The sequence below is a fragment of the Ictalurus furcatus genome, chromosome 1 (assembly GCF_023375685.1).
Source record: "Ictalurus furcatus strain D&B chromosome 1, Billie_1.0, whole genome shotgun sequence".
Taxonomy (NCBI): domain Eukaryota; kingdom Metazoa; phylum Chordata; class Actinopteri; order Siluriformes; family Ictaluridae; genus Ictalurus; species Ictalurus furcatus.
Genome location: NC_071255.1, coordinates 10,412,665 through 10,431,516, shown reverse-complemented (window position 1 = coordinate 10,431,516; position 18,852 = coordinate 10,412,665). Strand labels below are relative to the sequence as shown.

At 42.6% G+C, this 18,852-nt stretch overlaps 1 protein-coding gene across 2 annotated transcripts in view; it reads right to left on the bottom strand.

The window, feature by feature from the left end:
* ddr1 (discoidin domain receptor tyrosine kinase 1) overlaps nucleotides 1-18,852 on the bottom strand; it is a 49,913-nt gene that overhangs the window by 10,309 nt on the left and 20,752 nt on the right. For both annotated transcript variants that reach the window (XM_053624707.1, XM_053624719.1), the window contains exons 2-7: nucleotides 10,883-11,031; nucleotides 6,930-7,032; nucleotides 3,683-3,911; nucleotides 3,359-3,506; nucleotides 1,686-1,788; nucleotides 798-984 (exon numbers count right to left, since the gene is read on the bottom strand). In XM_053624707.1, the coding sequence (XP_053480682.1) occupies nucleotides 798-984; nucleotides 1,686-1,788; nucleotides 3,359-3,506; nucleotides 3,683-3,911; nucleotides 6,930-7,032; nucleotides 10,883-10,979 (867 nt within the window). In that variant the 5' untranslated portion in view covers nucleotides 10,980-11,031. The remainder of the gene's footprint in view (nucleotides 1-797; nucleotides 985-1,685; nucleotides 1,789-3,358; nucleotides 3,507-3,682; nucleotides 3,912-6,929; nucleotides 7,033-10,882; nucleotides 11,032-18,852) is intronic.

The following is an 18,852-nucleotide window of genomic DNA, read 5'->3' as shown; positions in this document are numbered from 1 at the left end:
AAGTCTAACACCGCGGTCATCGGCCTCTCTCGTTGTTTTTCGCGCCGTTCCTCTGTTCCAATCCAAGGAGATTGATCTGAAGCTCGTGACCTGTATCTGCAGGATTTTATGCATAGCGCTGCTGCCACATGATGAGATAAGGCTGATTAGATAACTGCACGAATGAGTGGGTGTAGAGGTGTTCCTAATAAAGTGGTTGGAGAGTCTACGTGAACAGTAGGAATGCGGAGAATGTGTTTTCAAGGACCTCGTCAAAACAAACCCAACTTGGATACCGAATAAAAGTGACAGTTTTGTGAGCATGTGCACACACACAATGTAACGTATATATGAGAGATAAGATGACCGGTGGCTCAGGTGGTAGAGCGGGTTGTCCACTAATCGCAGGTTGGTGGTTCGATCCCCGGCCCGTTCGATGCCTCCACGTGCCGAAGTGTCCTTGGGCAAGACACTGAGCCCCAGGTTGCTCCTTGAGTGTGTGAGTGTGAATGGGTGAATGAGAAACAGTATAAAGCGCTTTGTAGAACTGCTAAGGTTAAAAGCGGCTATATAAGTGCAGACCATATACCGTAAGACCCCCATTGATAATTTCCACTGTAATATGGCCTTTACAGAGAGGCGGGTCTGGGGAAGAAATGATCACACGCAGCGCTGAGCTAGACCAAAATGGAATCGCGCTAAACTGTTGTCTTTTTTGGAGCGACGCATTTACAACAGAATAGTTCCAATCATGGACACAATCGCCGACACGCATCCATATCTTCTCTTTTAAACCTGTTGCGCACGCACGTGCTCACCTGCATGGTGTGAAAGAGGCGTGGTTTCTCAAAGTGGAACTCTATGTCGACGGTGGGTTTGCCCAGCGCTTCACGGCTCCAGCCAACATAGTCGTAACCCGGCCACACCCGTAGCTCCTTACTTTCCACAAAGTCGTCTCCTCCTAACACCCCATCGCATAGCTGACCCAAACCTCCAAACAACATCCTGCAGAGAGAGAGAAAGAGAGAGAGAGAGAGAGACCAAGAGTGAATCTGAAGGCCAAAGGGAATTGAGTATGCACAGTCTTGACACAAAACATGGGCAATTCCCATGGACACATCATCCAGCAAGTTAAACACATACACAAAACAGCTGCAGCAGTCACATCTGGCCTGAGTAAAAAAAAAAATTTTAAAAGCCCTTAGCTCAGCTAATGCAAACATCTCAGGCCCATTAAGAACACATCTGGGAGTGCTTACACCCCACAAGTACCAGTTCTGACACACACGGAACCTGACAGTCGGTGATGACGGTGGGTGAGGAAGCTGTATTTAAAGAGGCTCACATTTATCATGAGGTATGAAACCACACAGGATGAGGGAAGAAGGAAAAGTGAACATTAGGTCAGCGGTCTATTATAGCGGTGAGAGTGAGGATAGTGAATGAAACGGCATACGGTCATTTGGGTAAGCTTTTCAGACCCTGAATTTTTTTTAGTCCTACTTGTCGTCCACTGTGCCTCAGATAAATATGTACTAGATGTGTAAAAAATAACGTGGTACAATTATCGTAATACAGGATCTTTGTAATGACGGACCTTTGCAGCAACTTTGTAATACTGTTTAGCTGCTGTTTGAAGTTACCTCATCCATCACTACCTCGTTTGTGTGTGTGTGTGTGTGTGTGTGTGTGTGTGTGTGTCTTACCCTGATTCCACACTGCCATCATAGATGGAGTCATTGAGATAAACAGGGGAGCCAGAAAGGTGCATAATGTGACCCATTGGTGCAGTGTAGGCCTTCAGTCCATCTAACCAAAAAAAAAAATACATTACACACACGAACACACCAGTGAGCATCAAAAACACAAGTATACAATCAATATGCATGTGTCTTCTGTACAAGTTTACTATTCCAATATCTGGAAGCGTTAGTGAACTAATACACCGTTATCCACTAATAAGAAAAACATTTTTTAAACACACAGCAAAAGTTTTACTTTTCAGCCCGCATCCCTACTGTAGCAGCACACACCCTGGCAGAGGTTAAATTTCACCTTTTGCGCGTGTAATAACTGCTACAGATTTTAGACGTGAACTCCTCGTGGTATTAATGAATTTTAAGTGATCGCATTCACAACGGCGTGTTACGTTCAGGGAGGCTGCGACTACACCGCTACACATGCGGTGTAAAACAGGCTCAATCTGCAAACCTGAGGTACCTTATGTGTATACCTTCTAGCTGTACTCCTCTCTCTCTCTCTCTCTTATCCCACGGACTTCATAGCTGACGACCCGCCCTCGTGCTCACGAGGGCAAAAACTGACATCTCTCAAGACCGTTTTTCAGTCCTGATCCAACTCTAAATTGCATACCACAACGGCGCTGCTCTCTCAGCATCAAAATACTGCCAGATGTGGCTTTCCTTTCCATATTTTCTCCCTGACTTAATGTCGACATCGAATACCTGAATGGTGATTTCAGTATGAGAATACTGACAGCTCGAACGGCTGGCCGGTTATTCAAATATCTGTGCGCACACACACACACACTACTTTTTTTATGGAATAGAGCTGTACCAAAGTACCTGTTCTGAATTTGGTGACCCTTGTTGCTCCTTTCTTCATTTCCAGTTATGATTTGAGCTGACATAAAGGCTTATTGTTAAAATTTGTTTCTAAGATAAGTGCTTTTTTTTTTTTTTTCCTTTTCCTCGCACACCATTTTTCCCTAATTTAGTCGTGGCCATTTGCCACCCACCAGCCAGCTCTCCCTGATCATATGACAACGTCTTACTTGGGAAGGGTAAAGTCCTTCAAGTGAAGCCAGCCGAGGGCATCTTTTTGCCCTGCTGCTTATGCAGCGTAACACACCTGGAAGCAAGCGCTGTCCAATCTATCCCAATTACGTGAACCCACAGACAGCCTTGATTTGCTAATTTCAATGTAATTGACAGGAGAAATGAGAAAAGGAGTATGCCGTCCTTCCGATCCTCCCGTTGAGCGTAGTCTGGAATTGAACTGGTGATCTCGGGACAATTTCGCATGTTATTCATCCATTTTCTTCCCCATTTCCCGGCCGGGGCAGCGGTACATCTATTACTTCATGGTGTCATTCGTTATTCTTTTAAAATAGTAGAAAACACTACTGTACTGAAGAATGAAGAGAATTCATCTATTAGCAGGTGTGTCCAAATGTTTGCCTGGTGCCGTAGGGTATAACTTAATGGTGCTGTACACCCTACCTAGTAATATCTTTTGTAATGAAGCGTTTAAGTCCTTGTATTTTTCTTGAATTTGAACATCACTTTATAATGTTAATGCTGTTGTTGTTTTGTTTTTTTTTTTGCACTCTTTGGTGGAAGTGTGTTAATAACCTTACCACTCCACAAGCAGCCATAGATCTCCACCCTCAGACACACGCTCATCATACGGTCGGCCAGAGGGTAGAACCGGACCATTCGCGCTATGATTGGAGGACCCAGGTCCTTTAGAACCACGTCGTACGTGTTCTCGTTGCCCGAGATCACCTGAAACATACGCACAGAAGACAAACCAATAGTGGTGGTTTCATATATCACAATAGTGTACACGGATTTTAGAACGTGTTAGACGTTACATACTGTATAACATTTCAAGACGATTAAAAAGAGAACAATTAAAAAAATCCCAGTAGAGATGAAAAAAAAAAAAAATTCTGACCGACCTCCTGGCCCCATCGGTCCTTCCAGGTGATCCACTGACGGCCGTCCCGGGAGTAACGGAGCCGGTAGCTGCGTGCAAACTCCCGCCCGTGCCCATCAGCATGGCGACCCTGTGTGCCCACCAGAGACAGGAAGTGCAGCTTGTGCAGGTCCACCTGCAGATACTCTGATGGATTGGGGAACACCGAACCTAAAGGACACCACGCACCATCCCCCGCTCCTGTACTCAGCCTGAGGAACACAGAAAGAGAGTTTCACCAGCAGATGAATACAAATAATGCCACAAATGCTTATAACTGACAATCTCAAAGAACGCAGTTTCCTAGCTCCTCTCCAGAAAATCTATTCCTCTGTAGCTGAATATTAGAAGCAGGGGTGTTGGAAGGGTCTTTAGGAATTGATTTGGCACACTTGGTCCCAGTTCCGGACACCCCTCACATATAATATACTGTACCTTACACTCTTAACTGGCCACAGCTATCAGGATCTTGCCAGTCTCTGGTTTATTATGAAAAGGTGGTGATTCTTGGCCAAGTTTCGTGTCTGGCTTGTGAGATCTGACTTATGCTTATATTTCAAAAAATATACGTGCCAAGGACGCATATCAGTAAAACAGTGAAAGCTGCCAGTTATTTTCACTCATATTCCAAACTCAGAGGGCCAGATGTACGGACGTGAAGAGGCACCTGGAAATTGTTGTTTTTTTTTCTTCCCGACATATTTGGACAAGCAAACATTTGCTCCTCTTTGAAACAGTGCATATTAATAAAGCTGATACTCTATCAAATGACACGTAAAATCGACATTTTGTGGTAATTTTCACAATTTAAATGAACGAAAAACAGATCAGTCACATGCAAAAAGTAAGTACACCCCTACATTTATCACACCTTCAAATCCATAAAATTAGAATCAGGTGTTCAAGATGGTGTGCCAGTGATTAGAACCTGCTTAAGGAGTGCAGGTGGAACCTGTCTTATTTAAACCCCTCTCATATCTAGTGTCTGGTTTCTTTTCCCTTTGTTAGTGAGGTGTATGGTGTCATCATGCCAAGGTCTAAAGAGTTCTGTAAGGCCTTCAGAAAAAAAGGTTGTGGATGCCTATGAGTCTGGCAAGGGATTTAAAAAGATCTCCAAATTATTTGAAACGCATCATTCTACTGTAAGTAAGGAAAATAGTCTACAAATGACGTCCTGCCAATTTGTCCGGGACTGGCCGTAACAGCAAATTCAGCCCAAACCCAAGCCAAGACCGTCTGATGCAAAAAGAAGTCTCCAAGAACCTCAAAATTTCATCACAGGATCTGCTAGTAAGTCTTGCAACTGTTGGTGTCAAAGTGCATGCTTCTACAATCAGAAAGCGATTGCACAAATGTGACCTGCACGTGCCAAAAAAAAGCCATTGCGAGACTACAGTTTGCCGATGAGCATATAGGCAAAGACCAGGCCTTTTGGAATAATGTGCTCTGGACAGACGAATCAAAGACAGAGATGTTTGGCCACAGTAACTGCAGACATGTTTGGCGCAGACCAAAGACAGCTTTTCAGGAGAAGCACCTCATACTGTGAAGAACGGTGGTGGAAATGTTATGGTTTGGGGTTGCTTCGCGTCCTCAGTGAATGAACAGCTTGCATTCATTGATTCAACTATGAATTCTGCAATACTAGCATCTGAGGCCAAGGGTGTACTTACTTTTTCCAGAGAAGAATATCACATCTATTGATGTTTCTGTTGAATAAATGATTGACAAAGCAAAATTTTCCATGTGCTTTTGTTCAAGTATATCGACTTCATTAATAGGCACCGTTTCAAAGAGGATCAAACGTTCGCTCTTCCAAATATGTCAAAAAATCCAACAGTTTCCATGGGGTGTACTTATTTTTTCACATGACAGTAGCTAAGGGGGGGGGGGGGGGGGGGGGGAAGAGAAGTGCACTTCGCATGCTGCCATGTGCGCAGCGCGTAAAAAGCGTGTGCCATCCATAACGTACAAGCACGGAATGCGTCTGAGACTAGCCGCAAACACTTTGGAACATAAAGCTAAGACTTTCTTAATGTCTATAAAGCTCTGGCGAGGCGTGACTGCGGATGATCTGAGGCTGAACTGCAATAACAATCCCGACGGAAACCCAGCTGCACTTTACTTACCCAATGCCCCACTCAAACAGATGATGGATTTCCTACACGCTGCCAAGACCTCACACTACCATACCATATGTACGCACCTGGTAGGGGAGTCTGCTGAGGATTAAAGCGTGCTAGATCCGACAGAAAAATATTAAAAGGAGGTCGTTGAGAACGTGCCCCCGTTGTGCTAATTCATTAAGAAGCTGCTGAGATCCAAATGATACCTAATTGAGACTTTCCACATCAGTTCCTTCTTCCTCACCGGCACGTATACTTAAATGTCACTTCTAATAGTGTAGAATTACGTGTGTACCGACACTATAATGTACCAGAGAGATAAAAACCTGTCATTGCTGCATGCTGGAATAACTGGAGAAACAGCTTCTGCAGAGCAAATGTGAAAGGCGGATGAAATAACAATATCAAGGGCTATCGTTACTGAGACATGAAATTCACTATCGTTGTATGAGCACTATATTTAATATGGTGCTTATTATAATACTTGACACCGTGCTTCGTTTTTAGAGCGTAAGTCAGCCTTTCGTGGTCTTTAAGGTGGCTATTGCACCTGATACATTACAGCGCATCACTATGAATCAGTCTCTTCTACTTAAAATACACGCGAGAGTTTTACATTGTTCCGTACCCCACACTGTAACGCACTACCTCACTGGTGGAGACCCTGAGAACGTTCCAACAACCACATGATCCCTGTAAGGCTCGCCCGCTCCGTGTAAATACCCGTGGCTGTCTTACACTCAATATGAGCTTAATCACAAACACATGATCAGAGTGTTGGCCAAGGACACACACACATGCACGCACACGGACCCCCACCCACCCACCCACCCGCAGACCAGACTAAAAGATCTCTCTTAAAATAATAAAGGAGTGTGCGTGTGTTTTTTGGCCTGTGCTCTGTATCAAGTAAGTCTACCCTAGACAGTCAGTGCAGTAATGCCATTACCTAATGTGCTATATCAGGACACAGCTCATTACTAACATCTCACGTAATGCAATACTGTCGCTTTACGTGATTTATGGAGAGCACAACACCCACACACCCTAACTTCCACGCACACACACACACACACACACACAGACACACACAGAGAAGCTTACCTGCCATGTTTGGCCTCAGTGGAGTCAGACCAGGCACTGGATGCAGAGATATCAGAATCTGGGATCGTTCCATCCTCCATCCCCAATGCATAACGACACGTAGCTGTGTGTGTGTGAGATACAGAGGAAGAGATGAAAACATGAAAGCGGGTAATATGGGGTGCGTTTATCAGACTATCTTTGAAGAAGAAAAAAAAAAAAAAAAAAAAAACACGGAATTTTTTTCCTCCGATTTTTCAGAACTGTGTATATATACGCTCGCCTCGCCGTCCACTTGATTAGGAACACCTGCACAATCATGCAGTTATCAAATCAGCCTTGTTGACAAGAGAGGCCAGAGGAAAATGGTCAGATTGGTTCGAGCTGCCAGGAAGGATATAGTAACTCAAATAATTACGACCGTGATGGGCGTAAAAGCATCTCAGCATGCATAAAACATTAACCCTTGAGGTGGACGGGCTACAACAACCACCAAGAAGACCACGTTGAGTTCTACTCCTGTCAGCCAAGAGCAGGAATCTGAGGTTATCATGGTCATGAGCTCACTCGAACTGGACAGGTGAAGATTAGGGGGGAAAAGAAAGAAAAAAAAAAAATCCACTGCTCTTTATCCGGTCTTCAACTGTCCAGTTCCTGTGAGTCTGTGCCCATGATCGCCTCTGATTCGTGTTCTTGGCTAACATGATAGAAACTCCTACACAGTTCCTCTGCTGAATAGCTCACTGATTTTTATTGCTAACATTAGGCCACATGGTAACTGCGGTCACTAGGCGACTGACTTTAACCTGCTTAACGCTGTTGTGCTACAAGCAGTTCTCTAATATATCCATTCCGGGATCTGATCGAATTCATTCGGGGTTTTTTTTTTTCCTTGATATCTGATCCACGGTTACATGCTGGTACCGACCCAACAGCTTGTTTCTACACAGCTGAACCTAATTCATCGCTTGCGTTCAAATTGCTGTTCGTTTCGATGCCATACAATAATTTCAAGAATCCGAAGCACATTTGCTGTTGCATCATTCCGAGATCATTTGTTCGCTGATTAAGGGCCATAGTGTAGATACGTCTGATTGGTGAAAGTGTCTCCAGATTAGCTTAGCTCCCATAACTGTAAACTGTAATCTGTAGACGGTGCGTGTGAAAGTGGTCTAGTGGAGCTGTTTAACAGCTCTTCGGAAATCTCTCTTTAAAAGATACAGTACTGGCGGTAATGATAAAGGACAGTATTATGTAGAAACACAATGCTACCATTCATCCACTTTCTGTACCGTTTATCCTGCACAGGGTCGCAGGGAGACTGGAGTCTGTCCCTGGGAACTCGAGGCACGAGGTGGGGGACACCCTGGACGGGGTACCAACCCATCACAGGGCACACACACACACACACACACACACACACACACACACAACGAACAATTAAGAGATTCCAATCAGCCTTCAATGCATGTCTTTGGACAGGGGGAGGAAACCAGAGTACCCGGAGGAAACCCTCGAAGCACCCGGAACCCTGGAGGTGTGAGGCGAACGTGCTAACTACTAAACCACCGTGCTGCCATCTGTATGAAATATTTGCAGTGAAGACGATTCTGAAATAAAAGTTTTATTTAATGTTTCATTTCTATGCAAGGCTTTCTAAAGAGAGAACTCTCGGTTCTCAGTGGCTCGCTCTGTTCTGAAGAATATCCTCTCGATTAAGTACAACAAGTATCAACTGAGTACAACTATTACATTTTCATATACAGTTACACAACTGCTCATTGTAGGGAACGCGAAACAGAAAAGAACAAAGAAAGGATAGCTGCTGCCAGCAGATTCGTGAGGCAACATCCATGCATTCTTAAAATATTCACAATGCAATTTAATACAATAAAGCCTAGGCAGTTGGTGTGTGTGTGTGTGTGTGTGTGTGTGTGTGCGCGCACATGTGTATGTGTGTGCATATGTATCTGTGTGTGTGTGCGCACATGTGTGTGTGCGTGTGTGTGCATTCACAAGGAGGGAGGGGACTCAGTTGCTCTCTATGAGTCACTGAAAAAGAATGTTATGGATGGGAGACAAATTCTGCCCCTGCTGTGATGCAGATGCACACACACACACACACACACACACACACATACACACACATACACACATGTCTCTATTTCATTACATCATCACTCTGCTGCCAATAAAACTCTCTCTTCCAAACATGCATGCTGCCCCCCCCCCCCCCCCCACGGGGAACAAAATAGTCCTTATGACAATTTACCCGGCTAAGACCATGATGAAGGAATATTTTGCTAAAGTGTACACAGATACTCCACCACGTAGAGGGAACGAGCATTTTCGTCTTTATCGTGACGTGAGCGTTCAAGACGAATGCACTGTGAATGTAAGTTGATAATATGTGTTCATATAATAAACTTCATTTACCTACAAGCAGCGGCAAAGCATCTTGCTCCGCAGACCCATTGGTCTTCCTCCATGCCCACACTCTGGACGTTGGCAGGGTGCGGCTCTGTGGTGCGTGACTGATCGGGGGTGCAAAAAGCAGGCATTTGGGACGACCCTGACTACTTTATCACGTTCCCGGATCTCGGCCGTTTCGTGTGATCTCATGATGTCTCGTCGTTCGGCACAGAGTCATGAATTCGGCGTTATTACTCACTCGGAGGCTAGCACGGACTGTTCCTATGAGCGGGAAATCGTTTGAAATAACTGGACGAAACGCGATGAACAGGGCAGCGCTGCCGATTTTCCGCTCAGAGGCAAACGAAGTTCAAAGTCTTTTCATCTCTGATCTTCGTCGAAACAGAAATCACCTAACTGGGGATGACTTTTTAATCTGACTCGAGTAAATATTTAAAGATGGCTGTACTCAAGACCGTGTTTCCTTCAGCTCGGTTTTTACACCACACTTTCACTTGTAGCTAAATGGCGCGTGCTACATGCACTGCACTACCACAGGGGGTGGCATCCATGGTGTTTCCCACTTTAAAGCTTGAAAGCACGCAAGTCTTCCCCTTCTGAGCTAACTCAAACGCAGCATTAGATACTGTAGGCTTGCACCTGATAACTGCTGCTGTACTCATAAAGACTACGATGCTCTTATACTGAACATCAAACTTAGTACTGTTCGACTTTATAGTACGCAACTGTAGAAGTATCAGGTTTTATAATCCCACAGAAGATGGGTTCCTCTCGTTTGTAACCTCTGGATTGCGGTACAGCTGTGTTGGGACAATGTGCGCTGCTGCTCTGCGTCTCCTTCACGCACAGATCACTGCAGCAGCATTGTGTTCAAATAGGCTCAGGCATCTAAAAGGGTTCGTTCAGCTCAGAAAGAATAAAACCGCTCTGACAGTATGCATTAAGCGTTCCAGGCACACCAAGGACAGCTAAAAATCCTGCCGTTTCCGTCCAAGCCACACATGCATACATCCACAGGTACGGTCTGCAGCACACGCCATTCTTTCTAGTTAAGAAAATCTCTTTCTGAATGTGCTGCCAACATATTTCTAACAAAAGGTCCTTTGCTGCTTGCTTTCAGAATGACAGTAGCAGAAGGATTTTCCGCTTCATAAAAACGTGTGCCCTTTTATTCTTTCCTTTTCTGCAATATCCATTTAAACCATCAATATTTTTAGGCGCAGACACACACACACACACCATGTGAACCGTCATAGATCATGCAGGCTTGACGTCACTAGCAGTGCTGTAAAGACATCAACGGAGAGAGGAAGAATAAGCAAACCTTGCTCTAAAATCTTCATGTTTAAATGGAGCGTGATTTTAAAGCAGCCACTGTATAGTGGGCTCTTCGGTCCACCTACCCCCCCCCCCCACCTCAATCCAACCCCACCCCCACCCCCCCATCAAACATACATGGGTCTTGAAGCCTTAAGCCCACCTTCGTAAAATTCGCTTTGACACACCATTGATGGCGGTGCAGACTGACCGCCTCTTCTTACCAGAGTCAAAATGCCACTCGTGGTCCTGCGCCACTGTCGAGGAGAGCAGCAGGGCGCCGAGGAGGAGACGCAACATCGGCTGCAGCCGTGTTGCCATGGCAACAGCAACACACCCGGTTACCTGTCTGGAGTGACTGCCCCACACATGCCTGAAAGAGAGGGAGAGAGGGAAGAGGGGGTGTAGTTAATACTAGCCCTTAGCATCTAGCCATTAAGTAACCACCTGCAAACTACTCCTCACTGGGGCATTAGAAGACTGTTAGCCATGTGACCTCATATACACGGACCTGCACGGTGGACAAGCCACATTATCTAAGACTAATAATAAAGTCATATTTTATATATATATATATATATATATATATATATATATATATATATATATATATATATATAAAACTTACATTATTTACGACTAATACTTTCATGTGATATATATATATATATATATATATATATATATATATATATATATATATATATATATATATATATATATATATCCCTATTTTTTTATACCCATTAGAGCTTTTCTATTATAAAGTAGCATAATTTATCACTCACTCATACTCTTATCTACTCAACAGCTATATTCACTGCCCATTTATTTATTCACTGTATTTACATATTCAACCTTTGTTAAGTTGCACAATGCCACTATTTGCACTAGATGCTCCACTGCATTTCACTGCTGAGTACCTGCGCTGTCAAAATGACAATAAAAGTTGTATCTATTGCATCTATCTATTTTTGTTAGGAGACGTGTATTTAACATTTATGGAAGGAGTCGTGGTTGCAATCGCTATAGTAAGTATATCTCATTCTCGGGGATTTGTATAGCAGATAATCGGCATACACTAAAGGTAACAATACTCAGGGAAAAAAACAACAACATGACATTTAACAAAGAAGAAGAAAAAAAAAAACATCTCGGAAGGAGTCTTGGATTTCAGCTCTTTGTAACCGAGTAACGCAAGACTTTGCACTTTCCAGTTTCTCGGTAACGTCACAAGCTGTGCTTCTTTGACTTATTAACCCAGAGAGAGATAAAAAAAAAAAAGGGGAAACTGGTGAGGGAACAACTGTTTGTAGCTGTAATAATGTAAACGATAACAGGAAATAACTTGTCTTGCCGTTAAATATAGTTATATATATATATATATATATATATATATATATATATATATATAAAATATAGTTTATTAATTATTATATATAAATATTATATTATTATATTAAATATTATATTATTATATAATAATTAATAATATAATAAATAATTAATAATTATTTAATAAATAATTAATATAATATAATATTATATTAAATATTATATTAAATTATTATATATAAATGTAGTTTATTAATAAATATAGTTTAGTATACTATATTTATATATATATAAATATAGTATACTATATATATATATATATATATATATATATATATATATATATATATATATATATATATATATATATATATATATATAGTTGAATGGTTAAAAATGGGTTGTTCATTAATAAATCAAGAATAGGCAAATCTTTGGCACACCTCCATCTCTGTGGAATAAGGAGAATAAAACAGCTGGTACAGGGAAATAATCCACTTTGTATTGAGGCGCATCACACTACCTTACTGTGGATTATTTTCCTGTAACAGCATACCCTGCTGTTTTTTATTCCTTACATATTATCAGTATAAATATTCTATTGTTATATTGCCTCGTCTATTATTGTCACAATTCGAGGTCGAGCCAGAAGCAGGTGCAGATAATGACATTTATTGAAGGAAACGTACTAAGAAACGAATACACTATGACAACTTGGAAACACACTGTGGCAAGAAACAAACACCGAGACATAAACAACGTGAGTCTTAGACACTACTTGGTAGAATACTGTGGCAAAACTAAACCTAGACTAACAAGATCAGGAAACATGGAACACAGCGGTCTAAGACAACGAAAGACCAACACATAGTGCAGACCAGGACTATATATACACATGAGTGCTCATTAACCAAAACGTGAATCAGGTGCAGGTGGTCATGTGACAACTAGAGCAGTGCAGTGGCTGATGGGAAGTGGAGTCCAGAGTTTCTTGATACGTGACAATTATTGAATATTACAGGCATTTTTTTCTTGACGAGGCTCTTTGAACCAAGAGTGTAGTACATCTGGGCACAATAAGCCATATTAAAACCGTGATACTCTATGTCAGGGGTTCCCAAACTTTTCCAGGGCGAGGCCCCCCCAAATGGCATTAACATTTGACCGAGGCCCCCCTTTTGCAAGATGTCTTTAAAACGCATTAATAATACAGACTTCTGAATATATCCCCCTTTTTTACGCTGATGTTTTGTCTGTTTAGCAGTTAGAAAGTTAGGTACAGCAAACGTGATTTTCATATGTATTGTTACAAATAACATGTTATAGTAATGCATATACAGAACAAACCATGTATTTATTTTTCACACCAAGTTGTTGTGGCCTCCCCAGGCGGCCCCCACTTTGAAAACCAATGCTCTATAGCACTTGCACACGTACTGAATATTAAATTCCCAACTACTAAACAGACGATAACTAAATATAGTGGCAAATATAGTGGAATGACCTGCATTTATGTATATATTTGTCTTAAAATCTGTTTTGATCTTCATTCTAAGTTACAGTAATCAACAAACACATTTTTCTTGAACACATGGGTGTAGATTTGGTTTGAAATGGGGGCGGGGGGGGGGGGGGGGGCTTGTAGAAGTAGGAATGGGTACGCATGCCGATATTTTTACAAATTGAAAAAAAAAAAACAACAGCTTTGTTATATCTGCAGTGTCATTACATAATTATCCTCTGCTTATCTATCTTTCTATCCATCTACCCATCCATCCATCTACCCATCTCTCTATATATCTGATTTATTATTACAAACTAACAACTGATTCGGAACAACAATAAATGTTAGAAAATAAATGACTTCAGAACTACGCCTCTGCGTACTTACTGAATATATCATTCAACTACTCACAGTATAGGTTGGAAAAACTATGTGGAAACATGAAGGCTAATGACTGCAACAGAAGCTAATTAGAGTTGGAAGTGGCGTCCAATTAATGAGCCGAGATTGGACGTGTGGGTTAGAGCTGCTTTGACTTATAAAAACCACTCACTCAAACATTTTGAGTTTCTTATTCACAATCAACATCTGCTGATGTGAAATATGCCTCTCAAAAAAAAAAAAAAAAAAAAAAAAAAAAAAGAGAGTGAGGTCTCGGAAGACCTACAGCCAAGAACTGTTGAGTTGCTGGAATGGATTACAAAGTTACCTGAAAGAGCTTAGATATTCATCTGTCCACTGTTAGACAAATTGTCTATAAATGGAGACGATTTGGTACTCTGGATACTCTCCGCTGAAGTGGCCATACAGCCGAGGTGACTCAAAGTGCACACCGCAGAATTCTCAACGAGGTAAAAAAAAAAAAAAAAAGAACCAGAATGACAGCTAAAGACTTGAAGAAGTCTCTGGAACTGGTTAACATCTCTGCTCACGAGTCTACTATATGGAAAACGTCACACGGACACGGTACCTGTGAGACAAAAAACATTGCTGCGTTCTTGAAGTTTGCCGGAGACCACCTTGACACTCCAGGACGACACCGGGAAAATGTTTTGTGGACTGATGAAACGACGGTTGAGCTGATCGGGAAGAACACGCAGCGCTACGTATGGCGTAAGAACTGCACCGCATAACCAACATGAAAACATCATCCCGACGGTTAAGTACAGTGAAGGGGCTGCTTCGGGGAACCGAATTCACAAGTTTATCAAGATATCCTACAGGACGATATCAGGGCGGCTATACGGCAGCTCGAGCTTGGTAGAAGTTGAGTGATGCAGCAGGACAATGAACCGTAAACACTCAAGTAAACCCACTACAGATTGGCTTCAGAATAAAAAAAAAATCCGGCTTTCGGAGTGGCCCAGTCAGAGCCCAGACCTTAATCCCATAGAGGTACTGTGGAATCGCAGCTCTCTCTCGAGATGTTCACACCAGACGTCCTATAAGAATATGGCTGAGCTGAAACAGTTCTGTAAGGAAGAGTGGTCCAGAATTCCTCCTGAACGTTGTGCAGGTTTAATCCACAGCGACCAGAACGCTTGGCTGAGGTTACTGCTGCCAAAGGAGGATCTTACTTTTTCCACAGCACCACGAATGTTTAAAGGGATGTGTTCGATAAAGACATGAAAGATTATAATTGTTTGCGTGTTGTTAGCTTAAGCACATTGTGTTTGCCTATACTTGTGACTGTGATGATGATGATTTCTGACATTTTATGACCAATTAATGCAGAAAACCAACTAATTCCAATGGGTTTGCGTATTTTTTTCTCACCACTCTATATGGAAATGAATGAACAAGGCTTAATCTAATCTAATAATACGTAATGCATGGATTCCTATGCTGCTTTTGCCTATTGGTCTAATACCGTTCTCATTTACTCCTAAAAACTGCTCCGATTTCAACATCCGATACCGTGTGATACTGCGCGCTCGTTTTTCCCTACCGTAGAAAGGCTTAGGTGCTGTACCTAAGTGTTTTTGGGTTAAGGCGTGCTGAACGTAAAAAGGAATTTAGTCGAGATACCAGAATGAATGCAAAAACAACAGTGAGAGTTCTACGTGCTGGGGAGGGGGCGGGATGGCAAAATAAAAATAAACACAGGGCGGTGGCTTGATCTCAAATGGAATGGTACACTGGCAACAGGGATGACCTGCCAATCACCAATCAGTGTTTGGATGAACGTCTGTGTGATTGCTGTGTGACAGATGCTCACCGCCAAGCTAAGCAAACGGCTGACTGGATATTTCTCTGTGTAGTCGCCTTGGGATGGTAATTACAACCCATCGACTCGGACAAGCAAGTTACAACCCATCAACAAGGTAAACCTCAACAAAGAATAAAAGAAGTACAGACTTTTTGTTTTGTTTTAGTTCTTGTAGACGTTGACAATGGCGATAGCAGATAGAGGAACGACATAATGAACGCAGCCTATTTTACTAAAGAGAACTGCGGAGAAATTGCTAACTTATATAGATATTCATATACTGAATTAAAGTAGTCAGTGAAGCTAGTTAGTTGACGTCACATAAAGATACCTCGACTGAACTAACGTTAGTATCTGACGTGGCTTGGTAGTTAAACAAAGTTACGCTGGGTTCATGGACATGTACCGTCTTTTTCTGATGAAAACCGCGAGCCAAAGCGTTTTTTCATACATATATAAAAAAAAAAGCAAACAAACAAACAAAAAAAAACGCTGTTCCAAAATGTAGAACATCCCAAAAGAAGCTCAGGTTGTTTTTGAAAACACGGTCCACTCCATTCTTCGGGTTATTCTGTAAAACAGGTGCTCAAAGCTTTCAACGTGTTTATGTTTCCTGTGTGTACCAGTTCATGTAACCCACATATATTTTCATTAAAAGCGTCATGAAACACTAAACTACATTTTGTGAGAGTTTAACAGAGTTGTTTGTGTCGCACATCATAAAAGACAACCTTAGCGTCCGTTACTTTTAACTGTAGGAGAAATCTGCTTAGTTTTGAGCTTCTTTCAACTATTTTCTTCTTCCGTGTTTAAAATCTCGTCACAGGTCACAGGCAGCGACCTGGCAATGTACTATAGTACTTCGATGACATGTCGGTGTCTGTCTCATGATTGTTCATGAGCTTTCCCAGCCACGCCCACTCCCCCTCCCTTCTTCGCACAGCCATCCGCGGCCATTTTTTTCAAAAACACTGAGGTAGACCTGAGCTGAAAGAGGGAAGTTTCTCAAACATGTTATTTGGTGACATGAATAGACTTTTGACTATAAGAACAATAAGTGTTGCCAGGTTTCTTTCACAAATATGGTAAGGATAATGGTCGAAAACATCCATCCATCCATCCATCTTCAACCGCTTACTCCTTTTCAGGGTCACGGGTAAATCTGGAGCCTATCCCAGGGAGCATGGGGCACAAGGCGGGGTACACCCTGGACAGGGTGCCAGTCCATCACAGGGCACAATCACATACACACTCACACACCCATTCATACACTACGGACACTTTAGACACGCCAATCAGCCTACCATGCATGTCTTTGGACTGGGGGAGGAAACCGGAGAACCCGGAGGAAACCCCCACAGCACGGGGAGAACATGCAAACTCCGCACACACATGGCCCCGGTGGGAACCGAACCGCAGACCCTGGAGGTGTGAGGCGAACGTGCTGGTCGAAAACAACGTGGAAAAAACTTCAAACCCCTCCCCCAATCACCACCATCCCCAGAACCCAGACTGCACCTAGGAAAACCCTGAACATAGATATATAAACTGTTCAGCATCGTTCCTGATTGCTGAGCACTAAGTAGGTTAGTAATATTAGTATTAGTAGTATGGATGAGGACAAAAAACATGGACTCGCTCCAATATGCATGTAAAACTATTCTACGTAATGCAGGAGTACAGTATTCAGTGCAGTTCACTTCAGTAGGAGAACAGTACTACGGCTGGGTGATATGACAAAAATACATTTCTATGATACGCGATTCGTATCACGATATATATAATTCAGTGAACTGTCTGCAAAACAGTATTAAAACAAACAAAAAAAAGTACACTTTTTCTGTAATGCCTACGAAGACAAAGAAAATTTTTTTTATTTAAAATTACGCCAAATCAACGGCATCCGTTCAGTACCATTTACATTTGTAATTATGAAAAACGTTTATAAATAGAAATACCTTAACAATACCGATGAAAAGTGTATCGCGTGATCGTTTATCACAATATCGATATTATACCGATATATCGCCCAGCCCGATACAGTACTCGTCACGTTTTCCCGGGAATAGTGAACCAGGAAACGGACGTGAAAGAGGCCACGGCTTTCCGATGATGTCATTGAGCTATAATAAACACTAGCTGTCTCATTACATGTATTACAGATCCGGTCGATTAACAAGGAAGACCGTCTTTCTGTGTGCGTGTATAGCTGGTTCAATCGAGCAGCAGGAACAGGTGATGCTGTCTCGCTGCATTTGAACTTGCAGCCTTCGGGCGTTCATTTAAACCCCCCTTTTAATTGAGCGGAGCACCGCGCCCTGCCTCCCATTAGTGTAGCGGAGTACATTCATCCTCCTGCAGCATAAACACAACACATGCACACATCACGCTGTAATTACACAGCATACCATCTGCTCTCCTGTCTCAGTCTGGTAGCACCGACAACAGCAGAGGTTCCTTCACAGTGGTTTCCCCCCCCCCAATCAGTCGAAACAGGAGAAATACATCTGACTGTGGATGTTTGGGATGTGTGGAGTGACAGACAGAGAGAGAGAGAGAGAGAGAGAGGATGGGGAGAGGTGACAGTTGTCGCTGTGGAGAGTGAAGGGTTTGTTGTAGAGACAGCTGACGCACAGCTGTGCAGACACAAGGGCAAACGGAGTGAGAGAAAGAAACCAAAGGGAGGTGTGGAAAAGAAGCGCTGATCACTGTTATGGGATACACTGAGACGGGAAGCGTGTATAGATCCCTACTTAATGGTCTTTGGGTTGTCTGTGTGTCTGTGTGTGTGTGTGTGTGTGTGTGCATAAGCAAGTGCAGCTGTCTTGTGCCAGAGACAGGCGGTGGCCAACACACACACACACACACACACACACACACACACACACACACACACACACAGGATGCAAGTGTCTCCAAAACTTGGAGAACAGAGAGCGAGGATATGTGGAGAGCGGGAGCCTCGTGATTCAGTGCTGAAATGCAAGCTGTGCATTTATCACCGTTGGCTCGTGGGCTCTGCACACATCCGTTAACAGTATGGTCAGCTATTGAGTAACCCTAGCAACTCATTACCACTCTCCATGGGCCAAATCCACAAAGCACAGACAAGGATTGAACTCTATATTCCTTGATTAGTCTCACTA